Source organism: Adiantum capillus-veneris, chromosome 19 (assembly GCF_014529385.1).
Source record: "Adiantum capillus-veneris isolate H3 chromosome 19, ASM1452938v2, whole genome shotgun sequence".
Taxonomy (NCBI): Eukaryota; Viridiplantae; Streptophyta; class Polypodiopsida; order Polypodiales; family Pteridaceae; genus Adiantum; species Adiantum capillus-veneris.
The window spans coordinates 14,717,419-14,738,855 of NC_140949.1; the positions used below are offsets into that span (position 1 = coordinate 14,717,419).

Below are 21,437 nucleotides of genomic sequence, written 5' to 3' on the forward strand. Positions count from 1 at the left end.
TGGCAATGGCCCAGATCATGCCAAGCGGCCACGTCCAGGCTCAAGGAACTTAAAAATCTCATTAGGCTCACCCGATATTGAGTATTCCATAAACTGTTGAAAATTTCTGACACTGTTGAAGAGATAATTTGATGAACTGACACGTCATGGAGAGAGAGAGAGAGAGAGAGAGAGAGTACCCTGCAGCAAAGTCGAAGCAGGCAAGGGCGCCATATCTGTGCAGGAGCCGAGCGACGGTGCGGGTGTCGGTGAGCAGGCCTGTGACATTGCTGCATGCTGAGAATGCACCCAAAATCCTGCGCCGGCCTGCCGCCCGGGCAGCCCGCAGCTCCACCTCCAACGCCTCCATGTCGATCATCCCTTTCTCATTCGCCTGGATCTCCTTCACCTGCACATGCTTGTGTAAATCCATGGCGGTGGCCACCGTGATCTTCACCTTCTGACCCAATCCATATTTACCTCTGCTAAGCTCTGCCTCCATGACAGCAGATTCGAGTGGTGCTCATAAGGGCCGACAAACACGAGCCACCTCTCCTCCTCCACGGCAGGCTGCGCCGTATTCGATCGCACCATATCCAGCACCTTCGTGCGCAGAATCGATGGGATTGCGATGCCCATTACCTCTTGCAGGCGCTTGATGGCAGCCGTGCATCCCCACCCGCACATCAAAAGTGCGTCCTCCTTGCTCCCTCCCAGTCTTTCCTTGATGTATTCCTCTGCTTGTCTCATCATGCAGCTTGTTCTGCTCCCAACATAGCTATCGTCTGTGTGGGTGTTGCCTGCACCATGTGTAATATTTAAGAAATCGTGTGACAAAAAACAGACCTGGTTGTTAAAGTGAAGGGCTCAAGGTATGTTACCATAAAATGGGAGCACGTGTTGTGTGATGAAGGTCTCGATGAAAAGAAGTCCCCGGCCTGACGCTGCATGATCCGCATAAACAAGCTGGCGCACGCCGAAGGGGGTCGAAATCTCTTGATTGTTGCCTATCAATTGTGTCCTCAGCCAGGCAAGCTTCTGTGAGGCGTCTAATGTTGCAAGGGGCGAGTAGTGGAGCAGAGCACACAAAGGTTCTTCCTCATGGTCATGTGTTTTAATCCTCTCTTCTGGTGGATGATCGTGCAACTCCTGGCCGCCATCATCATGAGGGAGCGAGTGCACTGCAGCTGAAACCTGAGGCGCCTGCCATCTCCTTCTGGCCTTTCTGCCAGCTCTGATCTTGCTAACGGTAGACAATCCACAAAGCATTCTTGTTAACTCGCTATTCTGGTTCATACTGCTGCTCAATGCGGTCCCTATCTGGACTCTAGACTCTCTCTCTCTCTCTCTCACTCTCTCTCTCTCTCACACACTCACACACTATCAGACACAGACGTACGTTGTTGCTAATAGCAACTGGCCACCCGCTACTCCACTCCTTAAATGCCCAAGGCCTAGTGACATACCCGCCGACAAACGTAAACACTTGAAAGCTGAAAATTGAAACAACGAAAACGAGGAATAGACGCCTCAAGACTAAGTGGCACGGGCATGGGAGGGTAAGATCTACGGTGGGGGCATTGTGGGTTGTAGATCATAAATGCGGATACCTTAAGGTATTCGCATTTCGAAAGTAATTTACAGTACTTTCATTTTGGGACGTCGAGTTTGAACACGGGACCTCACGTATGAGAGACGCTTATCTTAACCACTATGCCATGCGTGCGTTGTGAAACGTGGGGGCCCACAATGCCCCCGCCCTACATCCCACCCTCCCATGTCCGTGCCACTTAGTCCTGAGGATATAGACGTTGACTTTAACGATAGTTTGGCCTCGTTAATAACCGACACGGGGTGGACTCAAAGGATCAACGGCTCCCTGTGCATCCATCGTCGATTAATGATCAACGAGCCCAAAAAAATTAGGGTTACAAGCCGGCCGTCAAGCTTTGAATCTGCGGCCTGTCCATACACACTCGTGCACCCAATCCAGCTCGCCTAGCGCGTTTCATTAAACGCAATGCGAGCCAGGCGCTATATAAGCCTTGCCCCCCCTGCTGCGTTGATCCGATGGTCTAAAACGCCCGCCCTGCCAAAAATGAACCCTTGTCGTAGATCCCTCGAGTGACACCCCGTGTCACTTATAAACAAGGGTAGTTTGGTGCAGAAAGGACTCTTTATAGTGTTTCAACGTTCATGAAAACAAGGTGAGGAGTCACGATGGCCCGTTGAAGGTAAGGAGGAGGGGGAAGATTTATCGAATGTAGGTCTCGATCAGTTGTGCAATTGTATTGTTTTGATATGGAATTGTATTGTCTATATACACACACATAATTAGACCCCTATCACATTGGGCCGCGTGTCCATCATGAGTTGGACGATCATGATCAACATGCCCTTGCATGAGAAGAGCTCGTACTACAATACCTAGCACAAATTCTGTCACGCTGAGCAAGTGCGAGAAATTAGAAAAGTTACAATCAAACGGCAAGATTAGTGTTGGGGTTGAAGTTGGGCGGGCATGGGAAGGCGATACAGTTTTGAAAAAAGTGTGTCGCTATGCTAGACGGCCAACTAAGTTGGGGAACATGGACATCATCCCAATGTGACAGGTGACTCCGTCGGCACATCCGTTGATTGGTTGGGAAGAGAATAAACATTGTATGCATGTCCCAATGTGACACGGGCGTTAGAAACTAGCGGTTTCAAACTGGCTTATCGATCAGTATGGCCCCCACCACTGCCTTCGACAACGGATTATGGATATGGGAAATACACTTTCCCTTTGTCCCAAGTCTCCCCAACAAATGCACACACTTCTACATAGAGGTGAAATGGTCAACAAATAGTGAGGTTAAAGTTTGTGTAAATGTTGAAAGAAAAGGGAAGTTTTTTTATGGCCTTCAAAATGAAAAAAAATTGAATCATCCTTAAGATGACACTTATTTTTTCGAAACTCTATAAAGAAGTAGTAGAGATGCCTTGTCTCTTATGATGGATCTACTTAAACACGGTGAAAAAATCACATTGACATTTTAAGATAAAATAAAGTAAATAATAATAATAATAATAATAATTAAAAAAAACAACAAAATAAAGAGACCCCACTACAAACTAAAAAGTAGATCTAATAAGCATAGATACTAATTAAACAAATCCTTAAGAAAAAGTAGGTTAAATAAAAAAGTAGGTTAAATAAAAATAAAAAAATTCATCCTCTTCCTCTTATGAAAGTGATGGTGAAGACAACAAAGATCAAGACAAGAAAAAGGCGAGAAAGAGGTCACCCTCTTCTCCACCTTCTTCAAATTCTTCACCTTCTGAAGAAAGTGATGGTGCAACCTTTGAACCATCAAAAAGAAGAGGCCATAGGAAATCCTATGCCGCATGGAAGAGGTCATCCAAGTTGAAGAAGTTCAAAGAGGGAGGGAAGAGCATCTCTTTCCTTACCTATGATGGTACCTTTGGTGCTACGGACAAAGTCTTGGCCTTTATCCAGCAATTCGATGCGGAGTTTGGAGATGAGGGCTTCACGGAGTCCTCTAAGCTACGCCATGTAGCTATGCACTTTCAAAAGTCCGCCAAGCAATGGTGGTCTAGCCTACGAGCCAACGATGAAGCTCCACGAACATGGAAAGCTTTAAGAGCTTCCATTATGAAGCAGTTTTTGGCCACCGATGCCAAAGACAAAGTACTCACCGAATGGCGAAGCCTAAAGCTCTCTCCCTATGAATCCATCCACAAATATGTAGATAAGTTTTGGGACCTACAACTCAGAGCCACTGTCTTCAAAAAGTTGGATTTTGGAGAGCAAAAGCAACAATTTTGTGCAGGCTTAACCGAAGAAATGGCGGAGTATGTCAACTCCCAAAGGCCACGTACCATATCGGCAGTAATACACCATACTATGGTGGCCTCACGAATCAATTTCCAAATGGGGGCTAAAAGAAATAATAAGCCCCTGGAAAACAAGGGTTCCAATGAGCCTAAGGGGAAGGACAATGTCCAAAAGTCTCCTAAGGGAAACTCCAACAAAGCTAAAGAGAAGGGAGTTTACAAAGGTAAGAACAAACTCTCTCCTGAAGAGCTTGAGCGTTATCGCAAGGATAACCGGTGTTTCAAGTGCGGCGAACAAGGGCATGCGTACCGCGCTTGTCCCCAAAAGAATAACCGCCAAGATCCTCCTAGAGCTTCCTTGGTTGAAATCCAAGAGGAGGAGACTCACCAAACTCACCACAAAGGATCTCCTCTATGCCATGCTTGGGGAAAGGTAAGAGAACATGATGCTTTTATTCTCTTTGAGCCTGGTTCTACTCACAATTTTATATCTATAGAGTTGGCCACCAAGCTAGGCATACAATCCTACGAGATGGGAGATGTCCTACCCGCAGACAGTGCCTTCAAGGGGCAAGAAGCTTCAGTCACTCCCTTAATCGGGAAATTGAGGCTTCATGTCCAAGGCTATGTGGACAAAGAGGACTTCTTTATCTCTCCTCTCAAGCATGAGGATGTAATCCTAGGGGCACCATGGTTTGACCGCTTGGCTGCCGATGTTAAATTTCCTGAAAAGAGAATCTCCTTTAAGTTCAGGGAAAAAGACATGTATATAGATGCTAAGGAAATGGGTAACACCATCCCCATTGTACATATACCAACTTTCAACAAGTCAATAAAGAGCTCTATTTCCGTGTACATGATTTTTGTTAAAGATTCTCAAAATGAACCTAATACTTTAGCAAAAGAAAATAAAAGCAACCAAAAGGAATTAGAGTTATCCAATTTTCTCAAGGGGTTTCAAGATGTTTTTATTGACGACATCCCTTGTGAGCTACCTCCTAAACGAGGTAATGATGACCATGCAATTGAACTTCTTCCAGGAAGTTCACCACCTAATAAACCTCCTTATAGAGTTTCTCAAGCTCAACAAGAGGAGATTATGCGGCAAGTGCATGAGTTAGTTGAGAAGGGCATGGTTAGGACTAGCTCATCTCCATTTTGCTCACCTGTGCTATTAGTGCAAAAGAAATACGACACATATCGTATGTGTGTCGACTATAGAGCACTAAATAGGATCACTATCAAGAATAGGTTTCCCGTTCCACGGGTAGAAGACCTATTTGATAAGCTACAAGGATCGACCTACTTCAGTAGGATTGACCTAAAAAGTGGCTATCATCAAATAAGGATAGTTGATCAAGACATTGTAAAGACCGCATTTCGCACCACATTTGGTCTTTACGAATACATTGTCATGCCTTTTGGCTTGACCAATGCACCAGCCACATTCAACAGCTTGATGGAGAAGCTGTTCAGGCCTCATCGAACCTTCACTGGAGTGTTCTTTGATGATATTATCATCTACTCTAATTCATTAGACGAACACAAGCAACACCTCCAGGTAATATTTCAAGTTTTAAGAGAGAATAAACTTTATGTTAATCGAAAGAAAAGTAAATTTTTCTTGCAAGAGATTCAGTATTTAGGTCACATTATCTCTCAAGATGGCATCCAAATGGATCCATCAAAGTTAGAGGTAATAAAAGGATGGCCTAAACCAAGGAATCTTCATGAACTAAGAAGATTTATAGGTATGTGTGCATACTATAGACGCTTCATAGAAAAGTGCTCACAAATTACGGGACCATTACATGACCTAACAAAGAAAAGCATTAGGTATACATGGTCTGCTAAGGAGAACAATGCTTTCAAAAAGCTTATCTCTCAACCTGTGCTTACACTACCGGATCTCTCAAAACCATTTGAGGTCCAATGTGATGCTTGTGGTGATTGCCTTGGAGCTATTTTGCTCCAAGAAGGGCACGCCATAGGCTATGAGAGTCGAAGGCTCGACCCTGTTGAGCAAGCTCTAGGCATATACGAAAAATAACTCCTTGCAGTTCTACATGCCTTAGACTCATGGAAGCACTATTTATTGGGGACTCCTTTCATTCTGCGAACGGACCACCAAAGTCTTAAGTACTTCATGACGCAGACCAAGCTCTCCGACAAACAAATGAGGTGGGCAAATTTCCTTTCGCAATTTCATTTTCATATTGCTCAAATTGCTGGCAAGAATAATCAAGTAGCTGATGCACTCTCAAGACGGCCGAGAGTGAATGCGGTTTCCATAGCCACTCACAATGATCTATCTTCAATGATAGATGAGTACGCTATTGATCCCGATTTTAAAGATGTGATTTTAGCCCTTGCATTAGGGAAGAAAGAAGAACCATTTACTTTACAAGATGGTTATCTTCTCTATGGAAATAGACTATGTGTTACTAACTCACTACGTGAGAAAGTAATGTATGAATCTCATGCTCCACCTTATGCGGGGCATAGAGGGATTCACTCTACCTTAAAGGGAATTGAAACATATTTCTATTGGCCTACCATGAAAGTGAACATACAAGAGTATGTTTCTAAATGTGTGGTATGCCAAAAGACAAAATTTGATAGAGGGAAGCAACTCGGATTGCTTCAACCTTTGCCAATCCTTAATTCACCATGGGAGAGCATATCCATGGATTTTATCTTTGGATTGCCTAAGTCTATCCATGGGAATATGGGAATATGGACGATAGTAGACAGGTTCAGTAAACAAACTCATTTTATACCTGTCAAAAAGACTATCAAAGCCCATCAAATGGCAACCCTCTTCATTTCACAAATTTTCAAGTACCATGGCTTGCCAATGTCCATAGTGTCGGATAGAGATCCTAGAATGACCAGTAATTTCTGGAAGGGTCTCTTTGAGAATTTAGGGACAAGGCTAAACTTCTCTTCGGCCTATCATCCACAAACGGATGGCCAAAGTGAAATAGCTAACCTAACCATTCTCGATCTACTAAAAGTCTATGTAACGGAAGTAGATCAAAGATCCCAATGGGAGAAGTACTTACCCTTAGTGGAGTATGCTTACAATAACACTGTACATACTTCCACGGAAAAAGCACCTTTCGAGGTAATTGAGGGAAGATCAAAAAGTCCCTTGCTACTTAAGGTACATGGGAAGATCTTTGCTGCAGATGAGTATAGCCGAGACCTACGAGAATCTTTTCAAAAGATTAAGGATGCTATCTCTATCTCACAGCAAAGGCAAAAGGCTGCTGCTGACAAGCACAGAAGAGCCCAAACCTTTAAGGAAAATGATTGGGTCTTATTAAAGTTTCCCAAGGCTCGATTAAGGCACACGACGGGCAAGAATCCTACGGGACACCAAAAGTACTATGCCAAACTAGCAAAAAGGTACTATGGTCCCTTCCAGATTCTTAGGCCAATCAATGAGATGGCCTATCAACTCAAGTTGCCCAATCATTGGCTCATACACAATGCTTTCCATGTGAGCCTATTAAAGCCTTACAAAGGAGAGCCACCTCAAGAACCAACTATTGAAGACCCACCGGAGATCGAGGACCAAGAGGAGGTGCTGCAGCCCGAGTCCATTCTTTGACATGAAGACAAGGTATTAAGAGGCGGTAAGACTATCCGACGATATCTTATTAAGTTTAAGAATTATCCTTTTGAAGATGCTAGATGGATGCAAGGCATACAATTACAAGGATAACCTAAACCTTGTCAATGGTTACAATGCTTCCCAAGAGTAAGAAAATGTACAAAATGTTAAAAATGAACAAAGCTTTTGTCTTATAAGGCTCTTTTTCTTTATTGTGGAAAAAAATTAAGTAGTATGCATGCTTAGATCAAGTTTGTGGAGACGACGTCTCCCAAACACCAAGTAGAGCTTGTCACTCTGCTATGGAAGATTGATAAGACTAATGTGCAGACATGCTTGCGGCAGCCTCAGCCTCTCAAGAGCCAAATGGACTAGTCATCCATTGTGGAATGATGTCGTAGGGTAACATAGGGATCCTCTACCCGCTAAGAAAAGGACTCATGAATATGCTTTATCTTCTCTACACCATAGTAAAGGACGACTATAATTTCAAGAGAGAGGTAATGTCATAATAATCAATATCTAATTCTCCTAAATGATTTTGTCATGTTAAACTGATCATTTAATATGGGGAAGTGCCAGGGGAGAAAAAGCGAGAATATTGGTTAAGCTAGCAGACCGACCAAAGTAGGGATCCAAAGGAGGGAAAATAGGGATCCAAAGGGGGGGGGCATCTGCAAAAGATCCATGTGAAACAATGGGCTAAAAAGACCCTAAGGTTCAGCCCATTAAGACTTCCAAAATGCTAAGGTTCCAAAATTCAAAGGTTGTGTCCAAAGGTCAACCTTAAGGGAATTGGATGCTTTGTGTGTGACCAAAAAAGTCTTTGCATATCCCTACATAGGAGGGGGCGAGCCTAGCATGTAGGGGATGAGAGAGAAAGCCACACACACACACACACACACAAGCCCCCTTTACGCAAAGGGAATTAGGGACACATGTCAGCTCCCTAGGCCAGATGCCCACAAGGTGTACCCAATTCCTATTGGATGGCCTTGGAGGTGGACCAATGAGAATTAGGCTAGATTAAATCTAGTTTAATTAATTTAAAAACACTTAATAAAAGAACCAGTGAGAATTAAGTCCTCTAGAAGACTATTGGACAGTCTCCCAAGGGGTCCAATGAGTATTCAGTAGCACAATGGCTTGCCTGATTCCTATTGGCCAGGAGGCAAAGGGGTCCAATGAGAGTTTAGTTTAATTATTAAATTACCTAAAGCTCTCACAAAAGGGGAAAGGGGGACACATGTCAAAAGGCTATCACTTATGCTGCTTAATAATGATTGGCTTGACTTGGGGAGGGCCAATGGGGAGATATCAAGAGCAAATAGCAAGAGGACTCTCCCAAGAGAGAGAGAGGGGGCTGATTTTTGCAAGGCATTATCACACACACACTCACACAATCTCATGTGTGAAGAAAGAGAAGACTATCTCTTCCCAAGCTTTAATGGAGAGCTCATCACCTACTCCAAGATTGTGAGATAGAAGCCTACATCGACACACTCTTGGCATGTGGATGCAAATCCAACCAAAGCCAAGCTTCAATGCATGCTCATCTCCTCTACCAAGCTAATTACTAAGCTAAGCTATGCTAATATGAGTGATATGTGAGGAGATGTACATCTTTCTCGTAAGATACTCCTTCTTCATCTCAATCTACTCTCATATCCTGCTAGCTCTCACCATCTTCGAAGGTGTGTGAGGTCTTGGGTCTGAGACCAGGGATAATTGATGTTGTGTTTGCTAAGTGTTTTGCTTAGTGCATGAAGCTTTCATCTTCATTGCACTAGCTGGTCTTGAAGGAACACAAAGAATTGTATTGTACAATGTCTCTCTTGATGGGAGAAACCATAATACAAAGCCTTTAGGAGGGGGGACCGGCTCCATGCAAATCCGGTCCTCAACTGTTGTCAATAGCTTAATTTCTCTCTCTTTTGAAAGTATTGTTCATGCTATCTAACTAGGTGTTATGCTTTTTGTTGCTCTCTCCACCCAAGCACTCTTGTAATTCTCATTAGGAATCTATTTTAATGAAATGCCCACTATGTTCATGCTAATTTCCGCTACACACAAGTTATTAGGCCATTAAATGTTACAATGTATAAGTTGTATATAATGACATGCATTCAAGGACTATTTCTAAAACTCCTCATCTATAAAAATTTTACAAATAAAATATAACTTTTTCTTATTCAATGTATAAATTTTTTTCCCAATTCCATTTTATAACACCCTTTTGTATATGAAAATGTGAGAGAAATGGAACTTAATAACCCCTTTTGTTGCACTCACGTGATAGTCATATAATTATTAAAAGACTCTTGAACACATCCCTTTGTTGACAATTCCAGGAGTTGTAGACGTTTTGGATCTCTCCGGAATGCATTTGAGTATTGTATTTGCTCACGGTTTATGCTCTTTGTGCAGTATTGATTGCTTGTACTACCTTAAGAGATGGTTATTCTCACAGGAAGTTCAATTTTTTAGTCCAAAGATAATATTGACGCTTGTTTATGCACATATCCTACTACATATAGTAGTGGTTTTCTCACAATATATGTTTGTTCAGTTTCGGATACTACTTTGTATGTCATTGTGGAGCCTTATTGGCATTTATGGTAGTCTAATCATTGATGAGTCTTAATCACTCATTGAGCATGCCAAACCTTTTGGAGGATCCTATGTGACGTTTTCTTTCAAATAAGAGATTCTCGAATGTTAAGATCTCTTCAGTGATATAGGTAGTTGGAGTTACACATTTATGAAACCGCACTATAGGCAATGTATAGAGAGGACTAGGTGATTGGTAAGCCATGTTGGCGAGTCAAATTTGAATAGTTTGGATCAGATTTTGGGTTATCGAGAAGGGAAGCTTAGTTGTTCTCAAAGGTTAGAAGCATGGTTTCTTGTGTTCCATGCATGTATTGTGCATAAAAGCTGATTTTATTGCAATAGCCAAAGTGCCATCTACTAAGTTGTGACATAGCCAACTAGGCTATATGAACTAGAAAGGAAAACTCTTAACTCATTTCAGTTATTTACCTATCTTGTTTATTTACACTCTAGTAATCGAGGGACAACTTTTGAATTCAAACAGGCAAAACGGCTAGTTTATTTGAATTCAAAGTTTCCCCCCAAAATAGAATTTAAAATCTAGCGGGTAAAACCATATCATATGACATATCTATCAAAAGAGTTCGACGTGTAGATTGTAGATCTATGATCTCCGTTCAAATCAAAGATCATATGTGGGAGTTATGGAAGGCCAAAAATCATAAAATTGTCCACCTCCTTTTTAGGGAAAAGAGTGCATCCTTTGGCCACTCTTACACATCTCTTACACACCCACCATTCTTGCACACAAGGCATGCACCTGTTCGTCAAATTGTTAATCACATCCATAAGCTCGATTCCAAAAGAGTTGTGATCAGGTAAGAAGCCATATTACGACCATTTATGTGTCTTTGGTTGTGAAGCATATAATCATGTGCCAAAAGAGCTTAGATCAAAGATTAATCCAAAGTCACATAAATACATCTTCGTTGGCTATGACACAGGTGGAGAAATGGGTAACTGTCTCACATCCGGAATCTGAAGTTCCAATGTCATCTTTAATAGTTAACCCACAATCTATTAACTCACCTAGCTAACCTATTCTTTATCTCATCAAAAGAATAAGGAGCACATTGAATTCTTGTTATACGAGCTCCATCCATCTTATGTCTCTCCCTCTTCTCCTATATCATGTGCATACATACACACTTCTCTCGCACATCCAATCCTTTTCAACAACGAGATTTTACGAGAGAGATCTTTTGACAATCAAGATTTTGTAGACTGTTACTACACTCATGGGCAACGTAGCAAACATCTTTATGTTAGGCCTCACGTCTTCAGTGTCAAGAGGGGATGTTAGAGTATTCAACATTTTTGCTTTACCTTGATCTAGGCCATACTTGTAAAGCTAGTATGTCTCTCGAGAGCAGATGGCTCGCCACCCATTGCATTGTCCAGATGACCACTTTTGGACAAGTCATTGGATGCCTAGTTTAGCTGCCTAATTTTTCGCCTCCATCAGTGCTCACCAAAAGCATTTTACTAAGCCAATGGAAAAAAGAGCTTTACTGAAATTTATTTGGTTTTTATCAAGTTTTTGGGGTGTTTATTGCTTTCTACACAATGATTATCCAAATTTGCTGATTTTCTGTGAACATTGACCTCTACCACCTCTAACACATATATATGTAATATGTAGAGACACGTGGGAAGTTTACTCTAGGGTTCATTATATGTATGGCCTTCATATCACATGCCTTCAATGCCTTCTTCAAAACTCCTCAACCTATACATTTCCCATGAATAAAACAGACCCCTTTCCTATTCAATCGGTGTAAACCTTCTTTGTTGGTACCCCTCTAAACATTCAATAAGGAAAAAATCCATGTTTAAAAACCCCTTATGTTGAACTAGCATGCTATGATTACATATTTATAGGTGATCCGCCAAGGAGGTTTACGGTGCATATGTTATTGTGCATATGCTGCCTATTTGCTCTCTATGCCTGATGGTCGTTTACTGGGGGCTGATTAGCGAACTGATCAGCCCTCACTCTCTCTGTCCCCCCTCTCTCCCTCTTCCCCATATGTGCACTCACACAAATGTCATAGATCAGGTTGATCTAGAAGAAGGATCACAAGAGAACACTTTCGCAAGTGTAGAATCATAGGCACATTGTTTTCTTTTGATGAGTTCCATTCTATGTATTTAGTTTTGGTAGGTGATGTTTTTATTTTTTAGATTGTTTGACCCGAGATGATTTGGTCACAGGTGTTCTTCTTGCACATAGGAGTAGGAGCAAGGGGAGGCTACAACCCTTGCTCAAGAAAACCACTCTTGTGATTAGAGTGTCGGATCAGCGAAAGGCTTGCCATACCTTGAGATTGGGATTATATTTACAGATACGAGAAATGCAGACTCTAGATCAATAGATAGAGATTCCCAAGGATGGACTTCGTGTCCAAGATATAAGGGTAAAGGCTATGGTCTTTGCCGGAGAAGACTCTCAGCATAGATTACCATGTAATATCATAAGATTGGGTTTAGCTTCCAAAGTTGACAGCATCGTCTCTCAAGGATTCGGATCAAGAAATAGAGATTTCTGTGATTACAGGTTCCCCCCGGTCGAGGTAGAGGCTCTCGAGACCAACAGGATAAGATAGTACTAACATAGTTACACACATTTATTTATTTGTTTGTTTATTTGAGACCAAACGATGGGTTGGTCCTCCCTTAAAAGAGTATATTAAGCAATGGAGAGAAAGTCTATACAGGCACATGAAGCAAGAGCTAAGGTACAATTACCAAAGTCTCTCTCTCTCTCTCTCTCTCTCTCTCACACACACACACACACACACACACACACACACACACATCTATATATATATGTGTGTGTGTGTGTGTGTGTGAGAGAGAGAGAGAGAGAGAGAGAGAGAGAGAGAGAGAGAGAGAGACTTTGGTATGTGTGTGTGTGTGTGTGAGAGAGAGAGAGAGAGACTTTGGTGTGTGTGTGTGTGTGTATGTGTGCGTGTGTGTGTGTGCGTGCGTGCAGGATTGTGAGAATCGTGCCATAGCTCTTGGTTCATGTGCATGCATAGACTTTCCCTCCATTAATTAAATACTCTTTAAAGGAGGACCAACCCATCCTCTGATCTCAAATTCTCTCTCTCTCTCTCTCTCTCTCTCTCTCACACACACACACACACACACACACACACACACACACACACACACACACATCTGTATATATGTCTCAAATTCACACTCTCTCTCTCTCTCTACATACACACACACACATATATATATACAAATATACATATATATGTCTCAAATTCATTATATATATATATATTTATTTATATCTATAACACACACACACATGCACATATATATGTCTCAAATTCATTATATATATCTATATATATATATATATATTTATATCTATATAACACATACACACACACACACACACACACACACATATGCACATATATATGTCTCAAATTCATTCTCTCTCTCTCTCTCTCTCTCTCTCTCTACATACACACACACACACACACACACACACACACATATATATATATATACATATATATGTCTCAAATTCATCATATATATCTATATATATATATATATATATATATATTTATTTATATCTATATAACACATACACACACACACACACACACACACATGCACATATATATGTTTCAAATTCATTCTCTCTCTCTCTCTCTCTCTCTCTCTCTCTCTCTCTCTCTCCTGCGTGCACACTGTCCTCACAGTAGTCGGATAAAGCAAATTGCGACACGTGGCATTGGAAAACCAATCTCCTTAATATATATATATATATATATGTGTGTGTGTGTGTGTGTGTGCGTGTGTGCGTGTGTGTGTGTGTAGAAAGGGAAGTTTTTGATGTTGTACAAACAATCCCAAAAGACCTCAAAGATCTATTTGACGAGTCTTGAACTCAAAATCCATTATTCAAGAAAGAACTGGGATAACCAATACGTGTCGGCAGGGGGGCATTCCACAGCAAAGTTTAAGTTTTCGAAATCCCCAAAATTCAAGTTTTTTTAACAAGACTTCTGGGTAGAAAGTTGCTCTTTGCAATTGGATTCTCAGTGAAAGTGTTTCGAGCATAGTCCCCAGCCACAATGGTAACGCTAGTAGTATTAGCATCATTTTACTTTCTATTGGTCACTTTGGGTTTCTTTGCTAGTAGTACTATGTAGTGGACAAGATCCAGAACTCTCTTAATACCCTTCATCCTTGAGTTTTTCTGTCTTAGAGGGCTCTCCCATAAGCCCTCTAATACAAAGAGGCCCTCCACAACTCTCATAATACCCTTCATTCTTGAGTTTTTCTTTGTATTAGAGGACTCTCCCATAATCCCTTGAAAAGAATTTGGAGATCGGGGGCCCTTTATCAATTCGAGGACCCATGAAAAAAATTGTGCGCGCCCCATACCTCCAATAGGACCCAATTAACTTACTATCATGCATCGCGACTTGGCAATCATAGTTCTCTGTCCTCCACTTTCATCAGCCTACAGCTATCGTCCACATGTACTTGTGCTTGCGAACAAATCTTGCAAGTCAGCCTGCGGTTATCAACTCTGTGTCCACTTGTAGCTGAGGCTAGTCCCAAAGTAAACACATATGTAGCTCTTTGTAGTCATTGTGCTCTCTCTCTCTCTCTCTCTCTCTCTCTCTCTCTCTCTCTCACACACACACACACACACACACACACACACACACTCTCTCTCTCTCTCTCTCTCTCTCACACACACACACACACACACACACACACACACACAATTGAACTGGCACTACAATTGCACATTTTCATCGAGCTTCTACATTTCGGTCTTGATTTTGTTCATCAAGCTTGTCTCCTTGCACACCTGAAGCAGCATGCGGTGAGAGCCTAGGGGTCTTTGCTTTACGGGGGAATTTTGTGTTGGAAATTCAACAGCTTCAACCACTATAGCTAATTGATCACCTAGTATACCCGGCTCAAATGGTGCTAGTATAATGTAGGGGGTTTTGAGGCACCCCCATCAAAACTATAGTGGTCACCTGGACCTTTGCAAAATAGAGAGAGTATGGGATGCTATCCATATGCTTGTAAGGCCCTCCAATAGTGCCTATTAAGGGGCCCTCTTATACCTTGTAGAGAGCATCCCACCAATGAGAATCCACCTTCTCCTGCCTTCGAGGTTGCACATCCTTTAAACGGAAGCTAACTTTTAGGAGACAAACGTGCAACCAATAGCTTCTTTTATTGAAGGGCTAGTGGGAGATTTACATACTAAATAAGCCAATGTTGTGGTCAGTTGCACATAAGATAAAAATTAGTGCACGTGTGACAATGCCATAGGTACGATTATTTCAAAAGTGACCTGATAACTATGCATCACGTGACCATTCCTTAAGATCACTAGAACAAAGTGAGAGTTTAGTGCTCCAAGTTTAGGGTAATCCCACTTACAAATTTAGAGATTGACCTCTACATTTTAAATTTGACGGTGCGAGAACTAACAAAATTTTGTGTAATTTAATGAGAAAACTTTCAAATTTAGTCAATTTACGTCTCCTATTTCTCGTATTTAGGTTTGACCAGTTTTTGCAGAGAGTTTATTTCAGAGCACTGAGTGAGACCCGGATCTTAGTCAACAATAATGCAAAGTACGTTGAAGATTGAAAAAGAAAGCGAGGACAAAGAAATTAAGAATTACTTAAATATTAAAAGAATGGGTAAGCTGTCATGGGCGGCATGATTGGCGGCATGATTCCGATATGATGGCAATGGCCCAGATGATGCCAAGCGGCCACGTCCGGCTCACCCGATATTGACTATTCCATAAACTGTTGAAAATCTCTGATACTGGTGAAGAGACAATTTGATGAACTGACACGTCATGTAGAGAGAGAGAGAGAGAGAGTACCCTGCAGCAAAGTCGAAGCCGGCAAGGGCGCCATATCTGTGCAGGAGCCGAGCGACGGTGCGGGTATCGGTGAGCAGGCCCGTGACATTGCTGCATGCTGAGAATGCACCCAAAATCCTGCGCCGGCCTGCCGCCCGGGCAGCCCGCAGCTCCACCTCCAACGCCTCCATGTCGATCATCCCTTCCTCATTCGCCTGGATCTCCTTCACCTGCACATGCTTGTGTAAATCCATGGCGGTGGCCACCGTGATCTTCACCTTCTAACCCAATCCATATTTACCTCTGCTAAGCTCTGCCTCCATGACAGCAGATTTGAGTGGTGCTCATAAGGGCCGACAAAGACGAGCCACCTCTCCTCCTCCACGGCAGGCTGCACCGTATTCGATCGCACCATGTCCAGCACCTTCGTGCGCAGAATCGATGGGATTGCGATGCCCATTACCTCTTGCAGGCGCTTGATGGCAGCCGTGCATCCCCACCCGCACATCAAAAGTACGTCCTCCTTGCTCCCTCCCAGTCTTTTCTTGATGTACTCCTCTGCTTGTCTCATCATGCAGCTAGTTCTGCTCCCAACATAGCTATCGTCTGTGTGGGTGTTGCCTGCACCATGTGTAATATTCAAGAAATCGTGTGACAAAAAACAGACCTGGTTATTAAAGTGAAGGGCTCAAGGTATGCTACCATAAAATGGGAGCACGTGTTGTGTGATGAAGATCTCGATGAAAAGAAGTCCCCGGCCTGACGCTGCATGATCCGCATAAACAAGCTGGCGCACGCCGAAGGGGGTCGAAATCTCTTGATTGTTGCCTATCAATTGTGTCCTCAGCCAGGCAAGCTTCTGTGAGGCGTCTAATGTTGCAAGGGGCGAGGAGTGGAGCAGAGCACACAAAGGTTCTTCCTCATGCTCATGTTTTTCAATCCTCTCTTCTGGTGGATGATCGTGCAACTCCTGGCCGCCATCATCATGAGGGAGCGAGTGCAATGCAGCTAAAACCTGAGGCGCCTGCCATCTCCTTCTGGCCTTTCTGCCAGCTCTGATCTTGCTAACGGTAGACAATCCACAAAGCATTCTTGTTAACTCGCTATTCTGGTTCATACTGCTGCTCAATGCGCTCCATTTCTACTAGTCTCTAGACTCTCTCTCTCTCTCTCTCTCTCACACACACACACACACACACACGTGTACACACACACAATATCAGACAGACGTACGTCCTTGCTAATAGCAACTGGCCACCCGCTGCTTAAAGGCCCAAGGCCTCGTGACATCAAACGTAAGTACTCGAAAGTTCAAATTGAAACAACGAAAATGAAGTATAGACGTTGACCTTAACAGTAGTTTGGTGCGGAAAGGACTCTTTATAGCGTTTCAACGTTCATGAAAAAAAACATGTGATGAAAAGAAATCTTTGTGGCTAGAATTAAATATAGAAAGTGGTGTGAGTCATATATGCAACTTTTGTGGATTCGACCCAACAATGCACATTGCGAGAGCGATGGAAGCCCACTAGCTTAGTGATGGAAGCTTAACTAGGAGAAAGAAAAGGTGAAGGAAGCCTCGCGTATGATATATGTAGTTTCATACCGAGCAGATTCAAACAGCTCTTATGAGAGAGGTTTAGATAGTAGTGTATATGCCTCAAAAGGACAAATTCCATGGATAGGATTTGAAGGGATTTCAAAATCATTGTATATAACACAACCAGCAAAAAACCATTATCTGATTGATGAAAATATGCTCATGTTCATGGAAAATTAAAACTACAGACCTAGGAGATACCCTCCTAGAACCGGACAACTGATGGGGGCTCCACAAGCTTCCCCTCCACCAATAGGACCATGTTATTGAATGTGGCGATGATCATTGGGCAAGAAACTGTCCACACAAAGGAGAGCGTATCAAAATCTTTGGGTACTGTGAGGGATGTACAAATGACCATCTAATACCACACTATCCAAAAAATCATGAGAACAAAGAAAAGGCTACCATAAACAAAATTCGAGTTGTATCAAGCTTAAGTGGATTAGAAACGGAACTAGAAATTCCAATGAATACTATAACAAGAGCACAAGCCCAGGAAGCAACAAGGAATATACCTATGGGAGACAAAAACATCCCACCCAAACCGAGATAGAGAATTTGTCGGTTAGGAACCCCAAAAAATCTTGGAAAGCAAAAAGGGACAAGATGAAAGCCAAAAGGATAAAAGAAAAATCAACCTTTGAAACCAAATTGTAGCAAATCAAAGAACAATTGAGAGTGGAAAGGGACTATAAAGAAAAAAATATCGTAGAGTGAAACCATCAGGAATACCTTCTGGAGGTTCGGTCTTGGTGGACAAAGTCTTTGTTACCATATACATGTGGTAGTGATGTGTGTGAACACACTAGGACCGCCGGGGCATTTTTTCCCTCTTTAGGAGGTTTTTTTCCCCCGTGCATTGTATATACGCCCATCACTCTAGGGCTATCTATCTTTCCATTGCACACTAAGGAATACATTCTCTATTGTGTGCCTTGAGCTTCCTTCGTCTTCTCCAAGCTGTGTGTGTTTCTCTGCAACCCTAATTCCAACAATTGGTATCAGAGCAGGTCACGTCCTCCCGGGCTTAGTCGCCAGCTGCTCCAGCACACGCCTGCTCACTTTCTCCGATTTCAGTGAGCTTTGGCAAGCGTTCGCAGGTCGACAAATATTTTGGGAGGCCTCGAAGAGCTCGGTCTGCTCAGAATTTTGATTTGGGCTCATTTCGGCCTCCGTTTCCACTACGGGCAGTACTGCACAGGTTATTTCGTCATTTTGTGCAGATTTTCTGTCAGTGCCGTTTTCTGCATAACAGGTGCCTTATAGTCTTCTACGGTTTGTGCTATATAGCACAAGTTGTTCCCGCTCCATTTCTCCTATTTTCGGGCAGTTTTCACATCAGGTGCAGCATTTACCATGGCTGACAACAACAACATAGATGTGTTCAAGATGTTTGCTGCTGAGGACAGGTTGGATGGGGACAACTACCCTATGTGGGCTTATATGATGCAACACGTTCTTGTGTCAAAAGGTGTCTGGAACATTGTGCAGGGCATTGATGTACGTCCTGGTTCTGAAGATGTAGGCGATATTGAGGATGTTGCAGGTCTTGCTGCAAGGATTGCAGCTGTTAGAGTTGTTTTGCCTACAGCAGAACAAGCTCGTTGGGATGTTAAGGATGCGCAGGCTCATGCATTGATTGCGTTGTCTGTGAAGCGCACAATTATTCCTCACATCCGTTCAGCAAAATCTGCAAAACAGGCTTGGGATATTCTAGCAGGTCTTTATGCAAGCCGCAATGAGGCTAAAATTGCTTTGCTGCGTAAAGAGCTAGAGTCGAAGATTATGCATGAGGAAGATGATATGGACACTTTCCTTGCTAGTGTCAAGGATATCAATGAGCAACTCATTTCTGCAGGTGAAGTCATTTCTGACAGTTCCCTTGTGCAGATTGTTCTTGATGCCTTACCAGATTCCTACCAGACTTTTGCTAGTACTTGGAGACTGATGACCCAAGGAAATCCTGAAGTTGTCAAGTTTGATGCATTATGCACATTGCTGTTGCAAGAGTCACTTTCTAGAAAAAACAGGACTAGGCAGCGTGCAGTTGAATAGGCTTTTATTGCTTCTCAAAGAAAGGGTGGTAACAGTAATGCAGCCACTTCTTATGGTTCTGCTTCGAGTGGCAAAATTTCTGTTCCTAATGCTTCTGCTGGCAGCACTTCGTCTGGCAATTCTGGTGATAAGGGCAAAAAGAAGATGCGTTGCCATTATTGTAAAGCCAATGATCACTTGATCAAGTCGTGTCCTAAGTTGAAGGCCAAAGAGGCTAAGAAGAAAGAGGGTGGTTCCACTGCAAATGCTGGTTCCACTACAAATGCAGCCATTGTTGAGTCTTCTGTGAAAGGAGATTGTGATGCTGATGTTGATGCAGAATGGGCTTTTAGCGCAGAGTGCACTTACAATCCTGCTGTCCATGATGCATGCTTGTCAGTTGCTGCAGATTCACATGTGTGGTATTTCGACAGTGGTGCTACAAAGCACATTACCTCACATCGTGAATTGTTTACCTCTCTCGAGTCTGTCCCTCATGGGAATTCAGTCACTTGTGCCAACAACGCCTCTTATCCAGTTCAGGGAGTTGGAAAGATTGTGCTCACTGCTGCTAATGGCAGTTCCTTCACACTTGTTGATGCACTTTATGTACCTGGGATCAAGAAGAATCTCTTGTCTGTATCCGCACTTGCTAGACTTGGACTTGTAGTCAAATTTGTGGATGACAGATGTACAGTTCATGATCTCAGTTTTGGTGATGAAATTGTTGCATCTGGGCTTTTGTGCCGTGGGCTGTATAAGCTCACTTTGTATGACAAGTGTGGACAAAATTTTGCAAATGCTGTTGTAGATTCAAGGGCTATTTCAGATGCAAAACTTTGGCATGCACGTTTTGGTCATCTGAATTTTGCCAGTTTGCTGCGTTTGCAGCAATCTGATATGGTTGCTTCTTTGCCGCCTCTTGAAGCACCTATCAAACATGTTTGTGAAGGCTGTATTCTGGGTAAAATGCAGCGTTCTAAGTTTCCAAAGGATGGTTCAGTTAGGGCCACATGCAGGTTGCAGCTTGTGCATAGTGACGTTTGTGGGCCCATGCAAACTCCGTCCTTGGGCAATTACCTGTACTTCGTGACTTTCATTGATGATTACTCCACGCATGCGTGGGTATTTCCGCTTAAAGCGAAGTCCGAAGTTTTTATGTGCTTCAAACAATTTTTGGCTATGGCTGAAAATGTCTCAAAATGTACTATGGGCACCCTCCGTTCCGATTGAGGGGGGGAGTATATGTCTCATGAATTTAATGCATTTCTGGCTAGTCGTGGGATAAAACACCAATGTACAGTGCCTTATACACCTCAGCAAAATGGGGTTGCTGAGAGGAAAAACAGGTCACTAACGGAAATGGCACGATGTATGGTCAAAAGTCAAGCTTTGCCGCATTCTTTTTGGCTTGAGGCCATCATGTGTGCCACTTATGTACTTAACAGGTGTCCTACGAAAGCTTTGCAGTCTATTACTCCATATGAAGCATGGCATGATAGAAAACCTTCTATTGAGCACATGCGTGTTTTTGGCTGTTTGGCATATGCTTTGGTGCCACAAGTGCAGCGCAGAAAATTGGATGATAAGGCTGTCAAATGTATTTTTGTTGGTTATAGTGATGAAAGCAAAGGTTACAGGTTGTATCATCCGCAAACAAAACGTATTTTGGTTTCACGGGATGTAGTGTTTGTGGAAGATTCTGTTCAACCCTTGCTGTCATGTACTAGAGACAGTAATGTAAGCTCACAGGACATTTATGACACTTTGTTGCCTCTTTTCAGTGGTGGAAATACGAATGTAAGTTCCAATGAGGCAAATGTACAGCCTATGGGGGTTTCTGAAAATGTTTTAGAACAGCCTATTACTGATGCAGA

General features: G+C 42.6%; 1 protein-coding gene across 2 annotated transcripts in view; it reads right to left on the reverse strand.

Annotated features, from left to right (window-relative positions):
* Positions 1 to 17,144, reverse strand: part of LOC147433608 (uncharacterized) — a 33,626-nt gene extending 16,482 nt beyond the window's left edge. Inside the window, exons 1-6 of one of the 2 annotated variants that reach the window (XM_086490288.1) lie at positions 16,626 to 17,144; positions 16,225 to 16,544; positions 15,945 to 16,153; positions 861 to 1,213; positions 460 to 779; positions 180 to 388 (exon numbers count right to left, since the gene is read on the reverse strand). In XM_086490288.1, coding sequence (XP_086346414.1) covers positions 180 to 388; positions 460 to 779; positions 861 to 1,213; positions 15,945 to 16,153; positions 16,225 to 16,544; positions 16,626 to 17,040 — 1,826 coding nt within the window. In that variant the 5' untranslated portion in view covers positions 17,041 to 17,144. Of the gene's footprint in view, positions 1 to 179; positions 389 to 459; positions 780 to 860; positions 1,223 to 15,944; positions 16,154 to 16,224; positions 16,545 to 16,625 lie in introns of both variants that reach the window. The other variant, XM_086490287.1, reaches the window with a different exon arrangement.
* Positions 17,145 to 21,437: the final 4,293 nt, after the last annotated feature.